This window comes from Diplotaxodon limnothrissa, linkage group LG8 (assembly GCF_057381915.1).
Source record: "Diplotaxodon limnothrissa isolate DT_005_m linkage group LG8, D_limnothrissa_male_GT1.1, whole genome shotgun sequence".
Lineage (NCBI taxonomy): Eukaryota > Metazoa > Chordata > Actinopteri > Cichliformes > Cichlidae > Diplotaxodon > Diplotaxodon limnothrissa.
This window is the reverse complement of record NC_140603.1, coordinates 19,858,566-19,884,543: the sequence shown is the minus strand read 5'-3', so window position 1 is coordinate 19,884,543 and position 25,978 is coordinate 19,858,566. Positions and strand designations below refer to the sequence as shown.

The 25,978-nt window shown below is 43.9% G+C and overlaps 1 protein-coding gene across 6 annotated transcripts in view; it reads left to right on the top strand.

The window, feature by feature from the left end:
- The window catches only part of tcf7l2 (transcription factor 7 like 2), a 91,824-nt gene extending 66,123 nt beyond the window's left edge, over positions 1 to 25,701 (top strand). For 2 of the 6 annotated variants that reach the window (XM_085361442.1, XM_085361439.1), the window contains 10 exons: positions 9,061 to 9,193; positions 11,628 to 11,730; positions 12,674 to 12,760; positions 17,043 to 17,168; positions 17,255 to 17,417; positions 17,637 to 17,744; positions 19,424 to 19,472; positions 20,238 to 20,288; positions 21,510 to 21,582; positions 24,582 to 25,701. In XM_085361442.1, the coding sequence (XP_085217568.1) occupies positions 9,061 to 9,193; positions 11,628 to 11,730; positions 12,674 to 12,760; positions 17,043 to 17,168; positions 17,255 to 17,417; positions 17,637 to 17,744; positions 19,424 to 19,472; positions 20,238 to 20,288; positions 21,510 to 21,582; positions 24,582 to 25,041 (1,353 nt within the window). In that variant the 3' untranslated portion in view covers positions 25,042 to 25,701. Of the gene's footprint in view, positions 1 to 9,060; positions 9,194 to 11,627; positions 11,731 to 12,673; positions 12,761 to 17,027; positions 17,169 to 17,254; positions 17,418 to 17,636; positions 17,745 to 19,423; positions 19,473 to 20,237; positions 20,289 to 21,509; positions 21,583 to 22,119; positions 22,193 to 24,581 lie in introns of all 6 variants that reach the window. The other 4 variants (XM_085361443.1, XM_085361440.1, XM_085361441.1 and 1 more) reach the window with 3 other exon arrangements.
- Positions 25,702 to 25,978: the final 277 nt, after the last annotated feature.

Here is a 25,978-nt window from a genome sequence, read left to right as displayed (position 1 = left end):
CCCCCGCTCTGGGACCCGAAGGGCTGCCGTCCTAAATTCGCTCCAGCATTACCTTGGCTGTCGCCCGGTCCTCCGGCCGCTGTCTTATCGGCTTAACCCATCGGGCTTTAGCGAGGGGCTGCCGTAGATGAGGTGCTGCCCCCCAGTGGATTAGTGGCTGACATGGTGGTGGGAGTCTGCTTGGAGTCTGTGCACTACCATGAGTGCCAGCATGCTTGTTTTAACCAGGAACCGAGCAGCATCTCAAATACAGCTCTTTTAAATGGTAAGACTTTTCAACATTTTAATTACAGCTGTGCTTAATTTTCTGGTGCTTGTTTGACTTTAAATATCATGTTTTGGTTGAATCTATCCGTGGATATTTTTCTGTGCTCCGTTTGGCAATTTATAACACTTATGTTGCTAAGTGACAGATTGACAATTTGGATAATGAAAGGCACTGTTTGATTGCTTTGTCCTGACAGCCTGACAGGGGTGCATTATTCTAACACATCAAACCAAATACGATTCTTATTTATTGTGTGCTTTAAAAAATAAAATGCTGCTATTTCACGTTTTAATTCATGCATGCTGTTATTCGTATCGAATCAGTTTTAAAATATATATTTTATTGACGTTTTAATTTAAGTAAATCTGATCATCGCTCACATCAGCTGTTCTCATTCTTCTGGTAATATTAAAAAAAATCTGAGTCAATATTTAATTTGGATTTTGTGTGTTTAAAAGAATTTCAATTGTTTTTACTCAAATAGAATTTTTTGGAAATATCATAATTATACTGTAATTATTATAGTAATTGCTGAGGACTTTGAAGTTGGTGCTCGTGCATTTTGCCTCCGATTGTTGTGATTTATCAGAGAAAACAATGAACTGCTAAGGTCATAGGTTGTTTCATTTCCTTGTTTTGTAAAACTTTTTGTCCGTCATTCTTTTTCTTTTTCCCCCCTCGCACACTTTTCGGTCTCGTGCGAACATCTTAGACCGTCGAATAAAAAAAAGAGGGTTTTTAAAAGTTTTTTTTATCCTCCCTGTGCTCTCTTGTGTTGTGGCGTTGATGCCATTGTGGCCGGATGATTGGGAGCTGTCCATCACTTGCTGGCAAACTGGCAGTTTACTTAAGAAAGTGCACGTGGGACAAAAGGAGATGGCAGGAGTGTGGCGGGGCGGCTGAATGGATGGAGGGCAGGCAATTAGCCACCGCCTTGTCGGAGCTCTTTTACTTGTCAAGCTGGAGCCCCGGCGCTATTGTTCAAGTTGTGTAAAGGACATTCCCAGGGCTTTGTTTTGGCTTTAAGGGCCTCAGGAATGCCTGCTGCAGGCCAGGGGAAGAGCAGGGTCCTAACAGCAGCAGAGAGGCTGAGCGAGTGCAGGAGGAAAAGAAAGCGAGAGCGTATTTTGAGGAAAACAAAGTCTCTGTTGTATTAAGAAAAAAAACTTTGCAGTTGTTTCTGTTGCCAGCTTTTAAAATGCTGTAATGAGAAGCATTTGTGTTTTCATTTCTCTGACCTCACTTCCAAAAAAGAAATTATTGCTTGTTTCTACATACAAATTTTCTCACTGTAGTTAAACTTTATTTTTAATTTTTTTATTGATATTCTTATTTAGGTCATGTTAAAAAAATTGAATAAATGTGACATTTATTCTATAAATATTTAATTTGTCATGGTTCTTATTCAGGTCCAGGTGTTTAGATAATTAAAATAAGGCAAGCCTAATTATTATTATAGAACGCAAAATTTAAAATCTCTTTAAAAAGTGTGACAGCTTGACTTATTACTTTAAATAATTAATTTGTTGCACTGAAAAAGAAGTTTTCCTCAACATGTAGCATTTTTTTTGTTTCTTCTCAGTTTACTAAACTAAACTTTACTAAACTTTTTATATTTCCTCTTCTCTTATTTTTAGTCATGTTAGGATAAACAAAATATTTTTGGATATTTCATTTATTTATTTATTATTTTATTGCTACACCCAAAACTAAATAAATAAAGCGAACAAACAGCATTGCAAAATTCTGGAATGTTTTTATTTTCTTTTTTTAAATAATAAATGAAAAGTCTCGTTTGAAGGATTTCCCTTTTAAATACATCTCGTCTATTTCTGCAGTGGATGGCACATCCTTTTGAATTGCTCGGGGGGGGGGGGGAAATCTTGACCACACAAAGCTTATTGTTTGGTTTCAGTATTCAGACGAATAATGGTCTTGAAGGTGAAATAGTTGCAGAGAAAAAGGAGAACAGGGAAGAGAGGGCAGTGAGGAGGGGCTCGAGGCCTTGTTCACATGAACCTTGAATTGAGTTGGAAGGAGGGAGGAGGGGGGTTAAAAGAAGAATTGTTCTCCACTCTAAGGTATTGTTTAGAGGAAAAAAAGTAGAGCGGGGTAGAGGACAGGAACCAAAAAAAAGAGAGAAAGATTGCAACGAAAGGTGCCACGTCTGTGTCAGAGTGAAGACTTTCTCTCCCTCTCCTTGGTTTCTCCCCTGGAAAGTGGGCATGAAGAGGGGACTGTCAGCATCACACAGATAAAGTGACTGTTGGCCACACTTTGCTGAGCCTGCCCTCCCTTTGTGGATGTTGTTGTGTCTTGTTCCTTTTTTTTCCTCCACTTTCTATCTCTCTCTCTCTCCTGCTCTCTCTCTCCTCTTTGTCTCCATCTCTCGCTTTGCTCGCTTTACCTTGTAGCCAAAGCTTTTCAAACTGCCAGTTCGTCTCTGGGCATCCTGGAGGCACAGCAGAGCCCACACACATACACACACATACTCTTAAGAAACACATACACAGACCCAACGTACAGCAGGGATTTGGGTAATAACTGATTTTGTGTGTATATGTATGTGTGTGTGTGTTTGTGAGTATTTTTTTCTGGAGTATAGCTAGTGGGAAGACTACTGCGGTGCTGAACAACTGCTCAGAGTAATTTTTCCTTCTCTCTGTCCACATTCTGGCTTTCACTTCTTATACTTCTTGTCACCGGCATCAAAACTTTCTCTGACAAAGAAGAGGAGACTGGTGGCCGCAAAGAGCAAGTGCTTCTGTGGTTAGAGTGAAGGATTTTGGGGGATTTTCTTTCCTCTTTTTTTTCCTCCTTTTTTTTTGAGCAGGCAGATGTGGGTGGGTGGGTGGGTGGAGAGGATTTGGTGACTGTGTGTTTATGGGGGGGGGAACTAGGCCTCAGACCCTGAGCCTGCTCTAGACACGTCAGGAGACACGCACTCTAATGTCAAAAACCTGAGGGAACAATGGTCAGCTGGCTGCGGCACCAAACGCAAAGCGAGGGGGGACGACAAACACATATGCACGCTCGCGCCACACATGCCCGGCAATACACTCGCACACAGTGGAGGAAGGAGTCAAGACAGGAACAGACAAAGGAGGAAGAGAAGAAGTGAAGGAGAGGAGCGGCCAAGGAAAGTGAGAGGGCTTTTCCCCGGCGTAGACGGGGAAGGAGGAGCTGGGGGGGGGCCAGGTGGAAGAAGAAGGAGGAGGAGGAGGAGAAGGCAGGGGCGGGGGTGGGGGTGGAACCGAGGGGGTCATGTACCCGCGGGATGGAGCTCCAGCCGGGCCGGAGGAGACGGGAGCCAAGGCAGGAGTCCTAGGCCCCGGGCTCTCTCTCCTCCAGCAGGTGGGCTGCTGGCACCTCAATCTGAGCAGCTGGGTGAGTAACGCTGCTCCCCTGCTTCTTCACTGTCTCTGCTTTTTCTTACCACTGAAGGGTTTTAACATTGTTTTGACAGGTAGCTGTTGTGGTGCAGGCCGGTTGTAGATAGGTGAGGGGAAAGGGAGGAGGGGAGTGTTTTTTTGGGGGGGTGGGGGGGGGTGGGGGGGTGGCTGAGAGAGTGGTGGTCACTTGATTTTTAAAAAAAAAGCCTGTTAGAAATACTTTGACGTTAAAAACTCGTGCATGTTCGTGTGCTTGTGTATGTGCATGCCTGACCTTGATCCAAGACCAGTATCCCAAATATTTTTATTTATTTATTTGTTTTTTGCCACACACTTGTGAGCATAACTTTAAAGCCCACATAATAAACGTTATAAACAATGTGCTTAAATTAATTAAAAAGGCAATAGACGTGATTCTCTCAAGAGGAGAATTATTTACTTGATAATATTTGATCAAACTCATGTCTTAGCTGTGAAATGTAAAATAAGATTTGGGGCAACCTCACAGATTAACATATTCTTTTGTTAATGTTGCCATTCAATTCAGATTCTAATTGCTCGGCTTTCTGATGAAATTCTTAGGGACTGATTGCATTTCAAAAGGCACAGTTCAGTCTGGCTCTTAACGCCGTCATACAATATCACCTCTCAGAGAAGCCTCCTTTAACTCAGGTATGTGAGTTCAAGAGGCTGTTTACACTGAAAAGGAAGAGGGGGAAAAAAGCTTGAACACACGTGTGTCTAAGAGGATGATTTGTCTTCACAGAATACAACAGCTCTACCAAAATACCACTTCATATTTAAGCTATTTGTGCGCAGTTTTATTTATCTGTGACATATCAGAACATGTCCTTTCTGCGATTCTATTTGATGTGCCGACTATCAAAGATGGGAAGCAGAAGGAAAAAAATAAATGATGACGAATGACTTGAGTGTTAGTGAAGAGAGCAGGAGGAAGGGGAGCAAAGGCTCTGGCCCACATAATATTTTTGTTCAGCGCTCTGATCAAGCAGTCAGCATGTCACTGCAGCAAAGTGAATAGATTAACTTTTAAATATACTGTGGTCTCGGGAGCCTCTTGCCCTCGGAGATGCATCTTCTCTGCAAGAGAAAACTGATCAACACCTCCATATCTGCTTTTTAAATCACCCCCCCTCCCCCTTACAATCCCCAGGTTCTTAATATTTTGAGGAGTTTTCTTCTTCTTCTCCTGCTTCTTCTTCTGATTAACCAAAAAATTATTATTTTTGAAATGTAGCAGAGTTTTAATCAGCATGTTATCCTGGAAGGTCATGGCTTTGATAAGCCTGTAATTTGTCAGAGCATTTCATATTCCATCGCTGCTAATCTCTAAGTATTCCTTTAGATTGTCTGCTTGAATCTGAGGATTGATTTGGCTGAGTGCTACGAGGACTAGCGTGTGTGTGTGTGTGTGTGTGTGTTTGAACATTCATTGGTATGATATGGCGTTTGCTTAGAGATTAATATCTGTAGCCTGGAGGGGGCACTCTATGCCTCCCAAAGGAAAACTAATTCTGTGTAAACAGATTTCAGCAGGACAGCATCGATTGATACCAGATGATTAGATTAGTGGCAGCACCGTTTGTACTTTGTTTGTTTTTTTTTTGTTTTGTTTTGCTTTATATCAAATCATGCGCACACACATCTCCCCCCTTCCCACTATTGCTGTTGTGTTGTTTTCTGTATGGTGTCACTCCATGTGATTTGGATTCCGGCCACTTGCGTGTTCTGGGAGAGGCAGTGTGCTCTGGCAGCTTTTTCTGCTTGCTTTGGAATTTGGAGGACCCCAATCCATCACGCCACTGTCATCCCCACGTCCCTCACCCCTCTCTTCCCGGTCTCCCTTCCCTGCCCCGGCCTCACTACAGCTCATTAGCGCCCTGCAAGCTGTTGTGACAACTCATCATATTATGACATGAAGCAGGGAGACAGAGGCTCTAGCCCCCTGCCCAGCCACCCACTGGGCCCACAAGGTCGCCACCTTCACATTTGGGGCTCAAATTGGCCCTGCAAGGTCCCACCAGGCGGAAATGCAAGGCCAACAGCTTTTTCCTGTCTGGCCTCCACCTCTCTGTCCCCCTCCCTTTGTCTTACTCTGTCCTGCTGTCACTTTATTCCCCCCCTGACTTCTCCTGTACCCCATCTCCCTTCCAAAAGGTCTGACATCTGAAAGGCTTTTCACTGATGGAAGTTACCAGCTACTATATATATTATATATAGTTTTTATTTATGCACTTGCTGAAATGGATTGAATTTGCAGGAAGAGGCTGATTATGACCCTATTAAAACATGCAGGCTTCCTGTGAGCATTTTAACCTCACATCTGGAAGAAAGAGGAGCGGATCAGAATAAAAAAAAGAGCCAAGGCGATATTAATAACACAATCAAACGCCAACAACTGCTGCTTCTGTTTGTGTCTGCTGGGTGGATTTCAGCAGCAGGTGCCATATCTGTGTCCTGGATGTGGAAAGAGTAAACGTGCTCACTGATGTTCGCACAAGAGGGTGCCCTTAAATTTTACTTCAGGCTGTTTTGAATGCGAAATCTCTTTCTCGAGCTTGCGAATCAGCTCGTCACATCTGCAGAGCGGCGCGTCCGTCTCCTGCTATATTTGTTTATTTTCACGACATAGGTGGTGGGAAGGATGCGAGTCAGCGGGGGTGTAGGGGCAGGAAATGTTCTTTTCTTTTTACCCCTGGCTTTTGTGGAGCAGGGAGAGTAAAGCCTCCCACGTCGCCTGCTTTTTGTTTCCCTGTGTGGGCCCTGTGCGGCTCAAGCACCCAGCAGCCTGCTAGACGAGTCCTGGGCCTTGCATTGTCCCACAGTGGGCCACAGGGCAGGTGCTGGGCCTCTTTTCCGCAAGGGACCACTGGGTACTGTCTTGACGTCAGCAGGAAGTTATGATGATTGCAAAAAATGCAGAGTGTGCGTATTAGCTGATGGAAGAAGGTCGATATCAGCTGACTGATTGATGTAAGCAGGATGTAGATAACACAGTGGGGGCTAGTTTGACCAATTCTTGAGTCCTCAAACTATAAAGGCTTCTTTTAAAGGACCTACCTTTAAAGTCTTGCAACAAACACCAAAACTTGAGTTTATGTTACAGTGTCCTTTTTCTGGCTTCACGTTTTTCCACCTCCAGCAGGCAGTTCAGCCTACTGCTATTTGCATCACTCTGAGCTTTTCAGGAAAAAAAAAAAGAGGACACTCTTATACCACAAGTGACTGTGATGTAAATCGTCTGCCCTCTACTTCTCTCCCTCCCTCTTAGTCCCATACACACCCTCTCTAACACCCTCTGTCTAAATGTGGACTCAGTGGATGGGCATTTTGAACTGTCTTCTCAATGGCTGGGGTCCCTGGACAAAAGAACTCATTTAAAAGTCCACTAAAGCTTTTTCAGCGCAGAGAGTTGAAGAATTGACAACATTCTTTCACATCATTACCCGAGGGAGGAGCGGAGAGACGTGAAGGAGGAGGTTAGGAGGTGAGCGATGAGGTGGTGGGGATGGGGGGACAAAAAGAGGGAGAGAGGGAGAGACCGAGGCCGTCTTCTAGCATTCAGCTGCCGACTCATCGGCCACATTCAGCAGCTGCCGTAACCTCTATCACGATTGTTTTTTCCACCTTTTTTTCATCCCTGTATTCTGGGTGTGCAGATCAGATAAGGATTCCCTAAGCAACAATGAGTGCCTTCGTTTGTGTTTCTTTTTAACGAATCCCATTCCATCTATTCACCCCTCCAACCCTGACACACAAACACACACACCCGCCCCAAACCCTCTCTCCCTTTTCCCATCCCTAGCCTTTTCAGCTCAGGGCTGTGAATGAGTCCCAGGAGTCTCTCTCTGCCTCCCTGGAGTTCTGCTGGGGTTCATTAATCTTTCATTGGGACCACGGCAATAGGGAATGCCCCCCACCCCTCTTCCACACACACTCTTCCCACTCCCCCAGCATTGCCATTATAGAATAGAGGTCTAGATGGCCATGCTTGTACCAACCATGCAGATAGACAGCTTTAACTACCCAGTGAAAATTTAGCACGGGACTCTGAATGGGCTGTTGCTGCATCGGGCTCTCACACAGACACGATATTAACTTCAGCCTCAAACAGACTGGGCGGATGATTAGTTTGCAGCATTAATCTCTGCTCACATTTGTCTTGCCCTGGGCCTGTAGCTTTGCATTTGTATTGTCAATGAGCACTGGGCAGCTGTGTATCTTATGCATGTATCCCCCCACACACACTCCTCCTCCTCCCCTGCCAACATCTAGTCCCATTAATGTTTTTCAAAGTCTTTTGGAAATGTGCCACAGTGGAGCTTTTTTCTCTTTCTTTCTTTCTTGCATGGGTTAAAGTCACTAATGAGGGTGTGTGGCCTACGAGAGAGCAGACTGAACACACACATACGCACGCAAGCAGCTTGGTGTCTCACTCCTCTCCCCCTGAACATATCATCCATGTTATGATAAGCCTGATTAGTGCTGCTTCTTTGACTGCTGAGGGCAGGATAAGGATGTGTGGGTAAAGAGGCGAGAGCAGCCTCTGCCACCAGCCTAATCTACAGCAGAGCTCTAATCTGGTTATCTTGTGGTTGGGGACTGTGTGTATTAGTCTGTCCCCAGCCCTGGCCTGATGAGAGGGGGGCTGAGCTCCGGTTAACACAGGGGCCCACGGCAGCACACCCCTAAAGCTCAACTGTAATCTTTGGGTAATTGAAAAAAAAAAAAGGGGGGCCTGCGCCACTTAGAAGCACAAAGAGAAGATTACATAGCTAAAACTAATTTGGCAAAAATGCAGAAATGGATTTACGGCCCCACCTCTTCTCTCCTAACCCTTTTATTACAATACACCCATACCCTCCGCGAACTGGGGCCCTGGGGGAATAGATAGAGGGAAGGGGATAGCAGAAGGAGGCTCGAGAGCTGAGCGGAGAGCTGCTAATGACTGTGGATATACGCGCGTGCTCCCTTGATTTTTGTGGTTTACAGATGATCGATTACTTCACTTACAACCGTGGTTAAAAGTGCCTCATCACACATCAAACTCAAATGTGAACAGGCAACCCCACAAGCCTCTTAGATTGTGTTACCGAATTCCAGAGTGACACCACAGAAGTGTTTTTAATTACAAACCATGCTATTTTCACTGTGGTTTGGTGGTTTGGCGCCTTGAGTATACCCAGAATTTGATAGCTCTTCTTTGGAGAACTTTCAAGTTGTAACTCTATGGCAGGCGCCTGCAATCTTTAACTCACATCCCAAATATTAACATCCTCGCCTCTTTTTTTTCTCTCTCTCTCTCCCCTCCTTTCCTCTTTCTTTATCGCTGTCCATCTTATCTTTCTCTGTATCCTCCTCCTCTCTCTTGTCTCTCAGTCTAATAAGGTTCCAGTGGTACAGCACCCCCACCATGTGCACCCTCTCACGCCTCTGATCACCTACAGCAATGAACACTTCACACCGGGGAACCCCCCACCTCACCTACAGACAGACGTGGATCCCAAAACAGGTACGGTCCGGAGTGTTTTCACACAAGTTTAACTGGCGTGCGGAGACGGGCGTGCTTGATTTCTGCTCGAAACACCTTCAGAATTAAGTGCACTTGTTTTCCAAAAGCGACAGGATGAACCTCCCGAAAACCCAATTATGTTCCGAACAAATTAACAATAAGTCTCAAGGGGTGAAAAAACACATAAGCTTCTCTTCTTTGATAAGGAACCACAGCTCTTTGAACAGTATGTAGTCGTGTTCATGTCACACTTTCAATGCAGGTAACGTGAAAAGGAATGAAACAAAAAAAAAAAGCTTATTTTATCCATTAATTGCTCATTTGATGACTTCATAAACATGACTAGCACTGTTTACAAGATACTTAATGTAGGACAAGGTCAGCTCAAGTGCTTCTTATTGAAAACTGCTGCTCTAATTTGTTTCTGATTGATTCAGCTATCATGCTCACTAAAATTGTTTGGTTTTGATTGAGGGGGGTAAAAAAAAAAGGGCCTTACATTTCAGAACAACAACCTTGCAGAGTGCCTCGTAAACTTCTCGTTAAACGTGGAATTCAGTAAACAGCCACCGCTCTAATTGCCAATGCTCAAAATAATACTGCCACTGTAGTGGGAGCTCTTTACTTTTAAAGACCAGCAAGCACACAGTTTTCAACTAAGTGAACAAAACCCCTCGGTATGAAAGATTTACACAGACTTTTACAGGTTTTCTCCACGCCTGCTTTATAGCCTGTTGATCCTGCAGTCAGTGTCCATGTTTATACTCACAATTCAGTCTCCTACATTCATTCAGCGCACTTTTTTTAAGGCAATTTCATTCATTTCCACGAGCATCTTGACCCAGCACTTAATTTTGCTAACTGTCATTCAGCCCGTCCTTTCAGGTTAATGCATTTTCAGTGTGCTGAATAATTTCATGCTTTTCAGAGGTCTCTGGTGGATTCACTTAGTGTTTTAGGTAATAATGTTCCCTTATTATGATGGCCCTTACAAAGGGGAAATAATGTGCCAGCTGCTGTTTAATGTAGTGCTTAATGGGGCTGCTTAATTGGGCACAGTGTTTAATTAATTAATGAGCTATATTAGGTCTTGAGCGTTGGGTGGCGATGGGATAATTTTCCACAGGCTTTCTTTTTTTTTTTTTTTTAATAGAACTCACTTTTGGTATAACTGTACTCCCAAGAAAAGTTTTCTGCTTTGGAAAAAAGAGTCCATACGTACCATAATTCCTCAAGAGTCAGATCCTGGATGAGCTAAATCAGCTGGGAACAAACACCAGCAGAAGCCAACGTCTTTAATCTATGAAGATTCATCTGGGTTTACGTTGGCTTTGTTACCACAGGCCAAAATACCTGAAGCATCAGCTGGATGGGCAAAAAGCAAGCTGTGTGGAAGAAACGCACATCAGCCAGCCAAAAAAAGAAAGAAATAAAAAATGTCCCCCAGTTCCTGGTCTGCTGCACATAAACCCCTCCCTGCCACACTTTTACACTTGTCTAGTGTTCCCTGTTTGAAGTTTGTCATGAGAGAGAAAGTTATTTTTACTGCTGGCTGTGTACGAGACCTTTTCAAGGCATTCGTTCGGGGCAGCTTGTCGATGCAGCTCCTTCGCCTGTCAGCTGCCACAGAGAGTAAAGGCAACACCGTGGATGCTGTGATTGCTCGGCGATGCCCTCAAAAAGAGCTGTCCTTAAATTGGATATCTTTGTCACCGTCGGTGGGTGAAAAACAAAATTTGCTGCTTGTTTTATGCTAAATCTGAGGATCACTTCAACGAATGGAGACTGATGATCGGATATTGGGGTTTGATCGTCACTGCGTTGTACTTCTGGTAGCATCGAATGTAAAGCTAATTGACTATTAATCTGATTTAAATCCAGAAATATTGAGGTGAATTTGAAAAAAAGGAAGCTCTTAACTGCTTTGTTTATTCACGTATGTAATAACTACGCCCATACAGCGAGGACTGTCAGTGTAAATCAGCGGGCAGATTCAACTGCTAGCCTCATATTGGCAGCTCTTTGATCAGATAGAAAGCTTTAATTATGATACTATGTTTTGTTAACTTCTAAACCGCAGTCATTTTATATCATTAATCTTCTGAGTCACCAGACAAATGTGACAAGAATCGTGTTGGTGTTTTTTCCTCACCTCTCTTCCCCTCTGCCTCTTCCAACACACTGTGCCGCTGTGCCGCCTCAAAGGCCTTTGATCAGGAAGTGTGATTTAGCACTGTGTACATTCGATGCAACAAGCCCTCTTCCTCCCATCTGCACTCCTGTGATGTCTGCCCCGTTCATATGTGAAACTGAACAAAGAAAAGATCCCAGCACTGACAAAGATTTTGGTTCTCCTCTCTCTGTCATCGTCTCGTCCTGTCCACCTCCTCTCTCCTCCTGTCATCTTCTTTTTCTACTTTTTCTTCTTCCACAGGAATTCCAAGGCCTCCACATCCTCCAGATATATCTCCTTATTACCCACTGTCACCTGGCACTGTCGGCCAGATCCCCCATCCGCTGGGATGGTTAGTACCACAGTAAGCAAATCCTTTTTTTACTTCTCTTTCATCTTTATTCTCCTGTGAGTTGTGCGGAAAGGCTAGAAACATCTTCATGCTGTGATGATTGCTAAGCATAAAGGTGCGCATCAAGCTAAACCATTAAAGAGTGGCACTGTAAACAAGAAAAGTGGATATTACCTTTCATACATTTCATTTATGGATTTATGGACACAGTTTTAAAAGCTTTCTCTGTCTCTCACTGGCCCACCAACTTCCACACTCGCTGCTTAACCATAGCAGCAGCTCCTTTAAGCCCTCACCAACCTCAACTTGCTATTTTGTGTCAAATACTATTTTGCATGTCTGTGTATGGTTCAATTAGATTAATGAACTGTGATTGCCCGTATTTTACCCACAATTCCACATAGGGGCTCTCCCCTGGTAACTCTTGTCAACACTTGTTAATATGACAAAAGGCTACAAATTAAGCTCTGTTAATTTAATGTTTTCTCACCGCGATCTAAATACCGAGAGAGGCCTTGAGCGCAGCCATGGCGCCCTTTGATTTGCTGCACTTTATTTTGGTATAAATTTACATTCATTATTGTTTGTCTTTGGATGTGTAGACCTCAATTAGTGTGATGGCTCCATTAAAGAGACCCGCGCTTCGTCTTTAATTATCACAACAAAACACCTAGTTCCAGCTTGGGGAGGAACGGGGCCCCACTCTGTCGACACAGAGGGAAGGGTTATGAAATTTAATTAGCCATTGCTATCAAGATTTGTGGCATTCAAATTGTTCAGAGTTTTCCTCCCTTTGATCTGCGCTCTACAATCCCCTAGATTTTTGTCCTGATCAAATGAGAATAAAGAGGCCCACGGTGGGGAGAAGTGAGAGACAGAGGGCTTTAGCTTCTCCTCTTCCATCAACTCTGTTCCTTTACCTTTCTGTCTTTCTTCTTTTCTTCCCTCTTCTTAGGCAAGGTCAACCTGTTTATCCAATCACAACAGGGGGTTTTAGACACCCCTACCCAACTGCGCTCACTGTCAACGCATCCATGTCAAGGTGAGTTAAGCCCTAAGAGCTAAACACGCTTGTTCTCATTTGCTTGTACCTTCACTGGTGTGTGTTTGTGTTGGCTGTGAGGGCAATGCGCAAGCAGCACACACACACACACACACACACACACACACACACGCACGCTCATGTGCACAAACAGTGAGCAGAAACTTCTCCCTTAAGGAGCGCTCCCACTCCCCCATCTCTGTTCAAAAGGCCAATTCTCCAGTGTGGGGCTTCAGCTAGCATGCTCAAATATTAATTATATTTATCATTTTCTAATGAGGCCCCTGAAGAACATTTACCCCCGCTGCATGTCAGGCTGATGTGAAATGAGATGGGGCATGTCCTTGCTGTGAGTTTAAGCAGGCAGACAGATAAACAAACAGCAACACTTTGAAGAGGACTACGTAATATAAGCTGGGGTCTGACACTTGGCCAGTGCTTTGGTCCAGTTCATCTGCTGCTCTGGACATTAGTGCACCCATGGGAGGGCATTGTGTGTGTGTGTACTCGTTGCCATCTTTTATACATGTGTATCTATTTGTCAGTCAGCAGTTAGCTACTTATTGTTCCCCTGAGGAACGCATGTCTTCTCTATTGTGTGGGAAGTGACTGTAATTAATTTAGGATGCCTGAAAACCCCATGATTTGTGGGTCTGGATGAGTCAAAAAAGCACCAAGACAGAAAAACAAACAGCCTCCCACTCTCTCCACTCCCACTGCTCCTCCCTCCTCCCTCTACATGCCCCTGCAGCAGGGGACTTTGGACGGCGCTGGTTTGGAGTCTAGGGATGAAGCCAAGCTTTAGTTTAATTACAGCCTGATTGGAAAAGCAGCTCCTGAGGGCGGCTTGTTTAGACCTCTGTGACATTGATGGATCATGTAGATGCAGGAAGGGAGCAGTTTCAAGAGGGAATTATGTTTTGTGAAGCATAACCCTGAGAATAAAGGGTAGCTTCATTTATAGGCTAACCTAGACGGTTTACTTCAGTTTTTTTGCATCTGGTTTTTTAAAATTCTGTCTTGCACCAATTTTGCTTTCTCGTTGGAACGATGTCTGCATTAGAGTCAGATTGGGCCCCTCACAGCCCATCCCCAGCAAGTCTCAAGTGCAAAGGGTCAGATGGTGGGTCTATCCAGACATTGGCATCTGGCAACAGTACCCAGCCAACTTGGGCTTTAAGTGACTGCTAATTTGGTCCCTTAATGACAGCCTCTACATTGTGATCATCTTATTTCCAGTGCGGCTAATTGAATATACTGGCTGGGGTGTGGGGGGGGACTGGCCATGGGGAAGAGCTAATGCCCTGTGATGAGGCCCCTAATTGAATTAGTATAACTGAATAGATGGAGGGCTCTGGGAGTTCTCTGGTGAATGGGAGGGTTTAGTACATCACCCCCCTCAAAATGAGGGGAAAAAAATGTACTAGCTGACAAAATCTAGTAACAATTTGTCTAATTGTGTCAGCAGCATAGCAGAATCCCTTCATCACAGCCTGCTTCAGCTTGTTGGTTTTGTTTAAAGATCAGGCCACACTGCTGTGATAGAAAATCTGAGAGAAAAGACATCCTGGCTTGTACTCTTGTCGGGAGTTAGGTCTTTGCAGGAGAGCGCTGCTTCATATCAGTCCCGGGTGCCTTAGCCCGAACTGAATTAGGATTCAAGGAATGAATCTGGTACCTCGTAGTCCCCCCCCCCCCCCATGAGCACCTTACACCTAGGTCCTGTTAAAAAATACATTCTTGTAGGAAGGGAGGAAAAAGAGCCAAGGAGAGTAGAGACAGTCAGCGGAGCAAATGAAAGACATTATTTTGATAATAGGGTTGGAGCCAGTGCAGGTCCCCCATATTGTCTGTGTGCGTGTGAATGTATGTGTGACAGGTGGGTGGATGTAGAGGCCCCCTTGCCCCTTGTGCTTAAGCCTGCCCTTTGATATGTTCCCCCGTCATCCCACTCCCTCTCTTTTCCTGGTTAACGGGAGAAGCGCACCGGCCGGATCATTATACATTAAACAGGCACGGGGGCTATCGCTTCACACTGGCAATTAAATGGCACTGGCTGACACTGGGCTTGCTGCGCCGGTGACCCCCCCCCCCCTTTCCCACCAGCCATTCTTACCTTTGAGATTGAGACGTAGGAGCCCCGGGGTTGGGGTGGGTGGATGGGTGGGGTCTCCAATGCATCTCCCTCTCTGTGTTGGCTAAATTGGTCCAAGGCGCTGCTTGCTGCTGATGAGCCCGATGATGGTGATGATGATGCCCCCATGCTTCAAAGGGATGGCCGTCATGTTTAAACCATAACCTGGGCCGTGCGGTGGCAGCAGGAGGAGGGGTGGAGAGAGGAAACGAAGGAGCGTGGAGGTGGTGAGGGGACAGGGAGGAGTAGAGAAGAAGAAGAGAGTAGAGAAAAATAGATCTTGGAACAGAGGAAATTTTAACAAGTGCACAGAGAGAGAAGGAGGGAGGGGTGAACAGGGAGAGAGGAAACGGGGTGAGTGAAGAAAATGCAGCAGCCTTAATGATGGGCGATATGCAGCCACTGCTGCCGAGCTCCCCATCATCGGATGACATGGCACAAACACCAATGTGTCAGTGATGAAGGGAGAAGAGGGGAAAGGAGAAAAAGAGGGAAAGAGTTTGAGGGGGAGCACTGGCACTCCCCTGAGATGGCCTCCAACAGAAACTAGTTGTTCCTGGCGAGTTTATCCTCATCATTATATTCTGGCTCGGAGCCATGCAGCCAGACACTGCTGGATAATGAGCTGCTTTAAAAAAAGAATTATTTCTCCTTTTTCTTCTCCTTCATCATCCTCTCTTCTCTTGAATTTGTGTGTGGTCACGTGGAACTAAGGCACCATGCTGTAAACATACACATGAACGTGCATGTTCAAATAATCGCACACAAATAATTATTGTCATACATACACTGGCGCATACAGAACAGCAGAGTCTTATGGCTGTTCTAGCCGGTGCGAGCGATTTTTATAAATAAGAGTTTTTGGCCTCGATATGTGGCACAGTTGGAGATGATGAAATGATGATAGGAGTGCAGAGGGATGAAGATAAAAATGTCAGTGCTGCTGACAGTGCTGAATAGGCAGAAACGAATGGGGAGGAAATAAATACAGACCCAATACCGGAGTGTATGATAGAACATTTTCATCTAGTTTGCAGAATTCCTTGATAAGAGATAACACTTCAAGCTTTACCTCTCCCAAATCTGGCATTTTCATATCGTTTAACTGGCAAAATGCAATAAACTGAAATCTTTGATCGCCCCTTGTTATCTACAGCTGAATGATGGAAATAGTAATTGCCAGTAGAATCGTATTTGGAAACCATGTGCACACCTATTGTATATGTCATTTGTTATAGATGGCAATGACATGTGCGTGCTGAGAAGTTCTCAGCTATCGAAGGCATTAAACTATGAAAACAGGAGTTCAAGGAGCCCTCAAGTCCTAGACGAACAAATTAAATTGGTAGCTTAACATACCATCGGAAATTAAGAAAACAAATGGACAAGACTAGCTAAAGCTGCGGCTAATAAGCTTTTAAGAGATAAAATGTGTTAAGAATGACATGGCCCTCAACAACAGTCCCAGTTTCTTAGGGAGCCATTGGGAAAATTAATTGCACAACACTAGTTAACAGTATTAATAAACAAAGATCATTTTTAGCTAACATATAAAATGTTAGCTAACATATAAAATGTTAGCTAACAGCAAGCTAAGCTGTTAGCTAAGCTAAATTAGCTAAGCCTTTCCTCTAAACCTGTGTTCTTTCTGTTGACCAGCAGGAGGCGTTACAATTTTTTTTGATTGTCTCACATTGAGCTGTGGCCTCAGTAAAACATCAGTTACTGGTTTTATGTCTTACTGAATTCAGCACGATGTTTATTTTTTTTCATGTTTGTCCCAGTAGTTAGAGACGCATGATAAAGCTACCATATAAAGGATCCAGTATCCCATCAAAAAAATGGACTGGGTGTAGTGTGGATTTGTAGTAATTAAGCAACAGAAAATGACCTTTTTACTATTTTTTAAGCTTTAGTGACTGAGTAAACTGTCATTTTGAGTAGATAAGTCTATAAATGTTTATTAATACTTAGGAAATTTTCATGTGAATGTTTGTATTTAGTGTGGCTAAGGGTCAATTCCATTTCTGTGAAAGAAACTGAAAATACATGATGTGCTTTGACGTGTAGTCTTGTGTGTACATGTGCTCCATCTTCTCATTTCACCTGTGTTCATTCTGACGATTTACACAGTCTTCTGTCCTCTAGGTTCCCCCCACACATGGTGCCCCCTCACCACAGTTTGCACACCACGGGCATCCCTCACCCAGCCATCGTAACACCCAACGTCAAGCAGGAATCCTCGCACAGTGACATCAGCTCTCTCGACAGCTCGTGAGTAAACTTTCTCCTATTACTGACTTTTGGTGACCACTTGGAGATAGACTCTGCTCATCTCACTGCTCTCTGCCCCATCACAGGAAACAGACAGACGGTAAAAAGGTAGAAGAGAAAAAGAAAGAGGTCCACATAAAGAAACCTCTGAATGCCTTCATGCTCTATATGAAGGAGATGCGGGCCAAAGTGGTGGCTGAGTGCACACTCAAGGAAAGTGCTGCCATCAACCAGATCCTGGGGCGAAGGGTAAGTCCTACCAGCTTATTCGCACAAGACATTCAGCCATGCTGATTTCAATCACAACATGGCTGTAAAGGGCCTAATGGGATGGAAGAAAAGAGTCGTAGTTAATGATGACATACTTTGGGATTTACAGAAAGTACACAACATGCACACATTCTTCTATTTTTATCTCTGTTCTGGGTGAAAATCTCTTCTTTCTGTGCCTGGTTTCTCATTTTGCAGTGGCACGCCCTATCGCGGGAGGAGCAGGCCAAGTACTACGAGCTGGCCAGGAAAGAACGACAGCTCCACATGCAGCTGTACCCAGGCTGGTCAGCACGAGACAACTATGTAAGTTTTTAAGTTTACAAGTCGTATTAGCCTCTTCTTTCCCCCCCTTTTGCTAGGTCACATATTCAAGGCCATTTATTTTTGCTTTTTTTTTTCCTTTCTTTGCCCCACAGATCAAAATCTGTTCACAAAAATGCTCTGGTCTTAAATCCACCTTATCATGCTACAGATAATGACAGTCCAGTAAGGAATAAATAAAGGATGCAAAGTACCAAGTCTTAGTATTAATTTGAGTGGGTTTATCAGTATAGAAAGCATTTAGAACACAGCCCCCCCCCCCTCCCCCAGGGAACAAAGGTCATTTACAGACATATGTGAAGTCAAACTACATTATATTTAAAATATTGTGCAGTCTGTAAATGCCCGAGGTCCCTGGTCCATAGTCATCAGCAGATGCTTTGTAGCTTCCCTGGTGGTGCTCTCCCTGCCCTTTACTGCTGCAGCCTTCACCTCATGACTGCTGCCATGCCTCTTTGCCTTTCCAGTGTTCAGAAAGTGGAATTAAGCCCAATGTGATTAAGATCAGATTACTGACCTGGCCGTTCCAGGGTGTTTAACTTCTTCCCCCTGAATTGCTCTGGGGTTGCTTTGGGTAAATGTTTAGGTTTGCCATTCTGAACGGGTTTAGAGGCATTTCGGAGAATCCTACCACACTAAATGCTTTTGTATACTTCGAGTTGCTTCTATCTGCAGTGAAATCATCAGTAAATGCCACTGGCCAGGTTGATATTTTGTCATTATTCCACAGAACTTGGTTGCACAACTCAACCTGTTTCTTTTTGCATGTGTTTTTGTGGATTACCGAGGGGTTCAACATCATGATTGCTGGCGGTTACATCCTGGAAAGCATCCTCGGCATTCAAACATTACTTGCTGACATTTAAAGTTCGTGAGCAAGTAAATCTTACCTCATAAAAACGTGACCAGGGTGCTCATTCACACCTGCTTGTCTAATAGGGGCTATAAATTAGTCCTCCAATCTGAAAGAGTCGTAGTTGGTTGTTGGCGAGTTTTACCTCTGTGCACATGGGTTTTCAAAATATACACATGTGATTTTGGAAAGACAAGTACCTTAAATGCCACTTTACATGGATACCTCAAACCACCTTGAACTACAATGCTCGGTAATGCTCAGTGAGCTTTGAGCCACGTGAGCAACACATAGCTGCCCAAGAAGTGCAGTATATCCCACATAGCTCTTGCTATGTCATTGTAAAACTACTCAAATTAAAGCTGAGATTTTAAAGTGTGAAATGTTTTGTAGCCTGGATAGTTCGCTCTGACCCACGCATACCTGATTCTCATCTTGGGATCAGTCTGACCACTGCAGTCGCCCAACAGCAGCCTTGAGAAATCCGTCTTCCAAATAAGAAGTGCGTCGAGATGCCTAGGCATTCACAAAACAGAGGAAAATGAAACAAAAGATTAGAGAACAAGAAGAAAAGAGCCAAAAAATAGGGAGAGAGAGGAGGGAGAATTCTGGTCTTGGCCTGCAGTGGCTGCTGCAAACCGGAGGGCAAAGACAGAAAAAAGGCAGAGAAAGAATGAATGAATAAATAAGTAAACACGAAGATGAGTGCTATTCTCTGTTTCATGTTTTGGGCATTCTGCAATATAATAACTAAGGTTCCTGTCTGTGTCTATTTTTTTCTTTCTATTTTTTGGCGGCTAACCAACAGGGGAAAAGGAAGAAGAGAAAAAGGGAAAAGCAGCAAGCAGAGAGCAATGGTAAGTGAGCTGCAATTATCTCTCATATTAGAAGAGCCCCATCATGTGTCAGGCAGATGTGACATCTTGCAAGATAAAAGTGTAGCTGGTTTTTTTGTGTTATGTTTTTTTTTAATTTTTTTTATTGTGTGTGTATGTGAGTTATATTGCCTGGCTTTTTCTCTCTTTATTTTTTTGGTATAGTTGCTACCCAATGCAATATTTAAATAGTAGAATTGCTTGTAAACCCCACCCCTCCCTCCTTTTTCCAGTTTCCCTTGCTCTCCCTAGCTAATAGCGACTGAATATGCATGACCCCCCACAGTCCTTCTCACCCCCCCTCCCCTCCCCTGGCCCTTAGCCTTCTGGTATTGTGATATGTTACGAGAATGTGAGGTTTAAGCATCGTGAGAGCCATTAACTTTGACAGTGTTGTGTGCGTGTTTTATATTTACTTGCCTGTGCCCTGCAGACGGACTGCACGACTGTACCGCGTGCGTGTTTGCGTGACTGTGCATGCGTGTGCTTGTTGGGCCTACCTCCCCTTCCCATCGCCTGCTTCCTTGCATGCTTTTATACCAACTTGAGGAAAAAACAAAATAAATCACCTATATCTTAAAAATTAAGGAGGTTTGCTAAACCTGTGATTTTCATTCATTCATTCATTATGCGTTTTAATTCTGATGATGTAAGGAGCAATGACGACTTGTTCTTATGTATTTTGCGCTCGTTTTGGTGACGGATTTCTTCTTGAAGGCCTCTCTATCTGTTCTTTTTTTTTTCCAGAACGCAGAGAATATTTTCCAAACCCTTGCCTTTCACTCCCTCCGATTACAGGTGCTAATGTCATTTTGAGTATTAAATCACTAACTGTTTTATTTTCCTTCCTTTTAAAATTATGTATACATTTATATATCTATATCTATCCATTCATAAATGTGCAGTGAGGCAGGTTTAAGCTTAAATCCTATATTTTGAAATATGCTCTTTTTGCTTTGTTTGCTGCTTTCTTTTCTTCAAAAATGTTGCCATTGTTTATTTGACTTCAGGGTAGCTTATATTTAATTCATTTTACACTCATTTACTGTTGCTATTTAGCTCAAATTACTATGCAGTATGCTTGAGGACCTGGTGATATATATATATATATATATATTTATATATAAAGCTAGATTATCATTATGAAGTATGACCTGAAGGCTGTAATGTCAGGGTAAACCTCCTTAATCTATATGCTTCAGTAGCTGCACTTTTGCCTTTCCTATAGGCCAGCATGAGTTTGGCCCAGCCTCTGTCGAATAAGTCTCTGCTCAGACAAAGCCTGGACTCAAACGCTTCCACCACAGCGTTTTGCTGTCACTCAGCTCTATTTCTGATAATGACTTGATTACTGGGTAGAGCTAGCAAGTGACTGGCAGCTGTTCCGCAACAGACCGCCAATGCTGATGGAAAATAATCAACTGTTTGATGCCAGGTCTAAAGAGTAGATTCCCTCTCCAGATTCCAGCCTTTTTAATCCTTCCCCTGGCTAGGGCTAACTCACGACTGTGCTGCTCCAGCAATCTGCTACTTCTTCCTAGTTCTGCCACCTTGACCTCGTCTCTTTGAAACCGTAGTGCGCTGATAGCATCTAACCGTAAATTAATCCAACCTGCATTTGCTCCATTTATACCCCTCTCAGCCAAATCGGTCTTTATCTTCAGCTTTAACTCCAGCCAGAATTTAGATTATGCTACTGAAAGGTTTCCACTGTTAACATCCCGATTGGATAATTTGCATGCATTTTGATTTTTACTTGTGTTTGAAACTTACTAATCGAGTTCAGCCCTATCTTTAAAGGCACACTTGATAATGGCTTTAAGGGGAATTATTTTTTCTTTTTCTTTTGGGTGCGGGGTTTTGATTTCTTGCAAAATGAGCCACTGCCAAGCTTCATAGATTCACTGTTTTTTCTCCTTATTTCTCTCCTCTTTTTAATTTCTGTTCCTTATTTTTTTTTTATTGGTTTTGGTTCTATTGCTCCTCTCTGCTGGCTTCCCTTCCTTGTTGCGGCATCAGACCTGAGCGCTCCTAAGAAGTGTCGAGCGCGCTTTGGGCTCGACCAACAGAATAACTGGTGTGGCCCGTGCAGGTGTGTATGGTGTGTGCTTGCACTGGCCAGGGCCAGGTGAAGGCTGGGTCACTCTACGCTGGGACTTCCTCCTCTCTTTTATGCTGCTGCTTTTCCTTTCTCTTCGCTTCCCTCCCCCGTCTGTCCCGCCAGGCTATTATGACCTCTCAGCTTCCTCCAGCCACACCCTGCCGGTCTATCTCTGGGTTCACCCTATTTGATTTTTTACCTCCTGTTTGGGGAAAAAGGTTTTGCGTACGAGTGCTTGTATGAGTGGTGTCTGTGTGTATGTGTTCAAGTTGCAAAGTTGCAGGATGCACAGTTACAATGAGCCTTACTGAGATTAATCAGAAGTCCTAAACTGGCAGGTCGGGGCTTGGAGGTTCTGGAGCCTGATGGCTTGGTCAATATGGAGGACATCCCAGTGTTGCCAGCCTAAATCTAAGCCCTGGCTACATGTTTTTGTCTGTGCAATGACGTGTCCATTTTCTTTTTTCTTTCTTTTTTTTTCCTTTTTGTCTCTGTGTGTGTGTTTGTGTCTACCTCTTTGGCTAACAGATGCAAATACCCCAAAGAAGTGTCGTGCCTTGTTCGGGCTTGACCAGCTGAGTTTATGGTGCAAACCATGCAGGTATAACTCCTGTAGTAGCAATGGGAGGAAAGACATCCACAATGAGCATCTTCTCCTTGATTACTGGCTCAGATGTCTTGCTAAAAACACGTTTCCATCACTGTGGTAACAGATGGAAAACTTCTCAGCTCCCCTTTTCCTAACTGAGAAGTTTCCTACTCCTCTAAAGTCAGTTCAAGCCAAGTGTCAGAAAATGGATTTCTAAATAAGACTTCCAAATATTTTATCCAAACACATGTTGAAAGATCATGGCTCCTAATGTGATTTAGCAGAACATTTCTGACCGTCTAAGCTGCTACGATTGAAATCCATTTTCTCTCCAGGCAGTGGATAATTCCCTCCCATCCTAAATGTCATGTATGTCCTAATTGGCACTCTTTTTGAATAACACTGTGATGCTTACAAATTTAGCCCTGCTTTCTCTGAGGGCCTGCTCAGTGACACTCTTTTCTGTGCCCTCTTCCTCCTCCTTCTCCACCTCTTCTTCCTCCAAACTCCTCTTCGATAACCCTTACTTAGTCCCTACCTGTTGTCTTTCTGTTCTGACACAAGCAGTCTTTGAATTGGGAATATTTTCATGGTAGGTATTTGTTTCTGCTAAGTAATACCCTTCTTTGTGTCTGGCTTGCACCACATCTTGCCCCACTCTTTCTCTACACATTTCATCGCAGCACATTGTCTGTTTAATGTTTCATTTTCACTGTTTCTAAAACACAGATGAGCTTTAAAAAAAAAGCCAAAATTTTGTAGCAAGATGAACACCAAAAGGTCATTTTTCTGTTTTTTCTGTAACCGTTAGCTTCCAGCTGGCCCCTTCCTTTACAGCTGACACACACATTATCAGAAACATGGCTTTATTTCTAATAATAGCACATCATGAGATCAGGAGACTGAAAAGTGCAGTAAATCAGCCTTCATTTTAAGAGCAGAGAGGTTAAAAGTTCTCTCTGGGCTCCATTTCCTAAAAGATGCATCTGCTATAATTTCCCCCGAGACAGAGAAATCAATATCATACACGGGCACATACCATAAATCAATATGTCTGTTAAAAAATGGATATTAGCTCATTTGTTGCAGTTTGACAGACAGTTATCGAGAGCGGGGCGCGCATGTAGTAGCAAAACGATACCTTTTTACGCCCGATCGATGCGCCGTGCCGTCCAAAAAAGCTACAGTATCGGCACAGGATGTACTTAACAGCCTCATCCTCACTCTTTTCTGCTGTCCTGGTGTTGTGTGCTTGCACTGTGTTGACTTAATCAGAAATGCATGCCTTTTTTCCCCCCCACCCAGCATGCGATTGTGGGCTTTTATATGTAATCTGTCGATGTCCCTCCTTCTTTTCATCCTCAGTGATCTGCTCTCCGTTTGCGTTTATGTAGATCAGAGTTAACAGAAATAAAGGTTTAATTAAACAGTAAGTCAGCGTTACATGTTCCAAAAGGCTCAGTTTTTGGTCTATTTTTATTTATTTTTTCTTACTCGACATCCCTGTAAGTCTTAAATACTGGTACTCCGCGGCCTTCGGGCATTCTTGTGATAAAATAGAGAGCTGAGAGAGAAAGGGGTCACTGTCAGGGTCAGGGTAAAGATGAGGTGGGCAGAGATTCCCCCTTAACCAAATCTGAAGCACAGCCTTCAGAGCAGAGTCACCACAGAAAAATGCAACAATCCCCTGCTCTCCTGATCACCCCCCCTCCCTTCTGTGTTTCGTTCACCGGGTTCTGCGAGTGCAACGGGCCTGGCCTCGGGACGCGGCAGGCAGGGGGAGGGTCCCAACCCCAGGCAGGAATGCAAACATGGTGCTTTGACCCCCCTCATGCACACACACACACACACACACACACACTTGTGTCTGTGGGGCAGATGCAGGGCAGTTTGGATCCTGTTGACTTTTTCGCCTCATATCCAAACTCTGTTCCCTCAGGAGAAGAGAGAGAGAGTAGAGTCTGATAGAAGTAGAGCAGTGAGCTGGGTCCAGTAACAGTTGTGTTAGAGACAACAGGCTGCAGTTCTTCCTGTAAGAACAGCAGAGCGTTAGGAGAGCAAACGCGACCACAGCTCATCTCTTTCATTCTTCATCGTCCTCATCTCTGTGTGCGTGCTTCTCATTCCCTTTCTGCTTCCTGTCCAGGCGATCTTTCTTCAGTGTCTGTCCTGCCTAATGACTTAGAAACTGACTATCATTTCTACCACCTTCCTCCTTTACAAAGTTGCTTAAATGCACCTCCAAACGTTATCCATCGAGTATTGTTTCTTTTTAATAAACCCTCTCCCCACAAATTTCTGAAGGGAAAGGTGCATTTAAGTCAGCAACAGTGCTAAGATGATATTCAGTGTGAAGCTGTGACACTGAGAGACGCTCTCTTTCTCTCACCTTGTCCTTTAGGAGAAAAAAAAAGTGCATTCGCTACATCCAAGGTGAAGGCAGCTGTGCCAGTCCTCCCTCTACGGACGGAAGCTTACTAGACTCCCCCCCATCCTCCCCCTCCTCAGTGGTTCCTTCCCCCTCCTCAAAAGAGTCCAAATCTCAGACTGAACAAATGCAACCTCTCTCACTGACTATGAAACCGGCCCACCAGCCACTCCACCACCCGCACCTCCTGGCTGGGCCTCCACCGCCATCTTTGGTTCAGCTGGAAAACTCTGCCGCAGCAGCTAGCAAAACGCCCGCCGCCTCCTCCCACAACGGAGCTCTGGAGCACCGTGACGTCTCGTCCTCGCGGCAGCCGGGCTCCTCTGTGGCGTCCTCGATGGCCCGGCCCTCGGCATCGCTGTGTCATTCCCACTCGCTCCTCCCCTCCACAGCCCCACAGCCTCTGTCGCTAGTGACCAAGTCTATAGAATAGTCTATCCTATTCTCCTCCTCCGTTTGTTTTTTTTAGCTCTGCACACACACACACTCACACAAACATCTTTCTAGGCCCTCTCTCTGCTCCGTTTCACTCGCCCTCGGTTCTTTTCTCTTTCTGTTTCTGTGCCATAAGGCTTTGGAATTTTAGGTTATGTTTTTATTAAAGTTCATTGGTCAATATTTGACCCGTCATTATCAGACAAATCTAATTATTATAAAGAAATGATACAATGAGCTGTAGTATAGCTTTGTGAATCTGCCAAAATTTTTATGAATTTTGTTTTTGTCTTTTTTGTAGTTTTAAAACAGCGCAAAACAGAAATTATCTAGTTCAGCATCCAAATGTTTAAAAAGACGGATATAAAAAAGGTAGGCTAGATTATTCAACGAGCCCTTTTCTTGAAAGAGTTGGTTCTCCTTCTTTATTTGTATTAAATACGAGCTTGCGAACCAATCATTCGACATCTGTTCAAAACTCTTGGAGGGCATGAGGCTAGCGGTGACACCTCTCTGAGGAACAACTTTAATTGTGATGTTACTTGTTCTTGTTTAAATGTACAGAATAACGGGGCGGGAGGGGATTACTGTGTTAAATATGCATTCTTCCACTGCGTTGTCTTTTTTTTCTTTGTTGTTTACCTTTGGGGTGGAGTCAGGCAAGTTTGGGTGGGCTTGAGGGGAGGTCGGGTGGGAGGGTTGTGGGTTATTAAATTCAAAATGTCACAACGCTAGGACCAGTAGTATTTATTGCTTTAGAGATTGCTTGTTGTATCTTGTATGTGTCTCTTTTTTTTCTTTCTGAATACATTGTACAAATATTTTTTCTTAAGGTAAGCAACTATACGAACGATCCATTTTTACAAGGAGGTTTTAAAAAGGCAAATCTTTTTGTTATCTTTCCTCTCCGAAAAACCTGGATTCCGCTCAGTGTA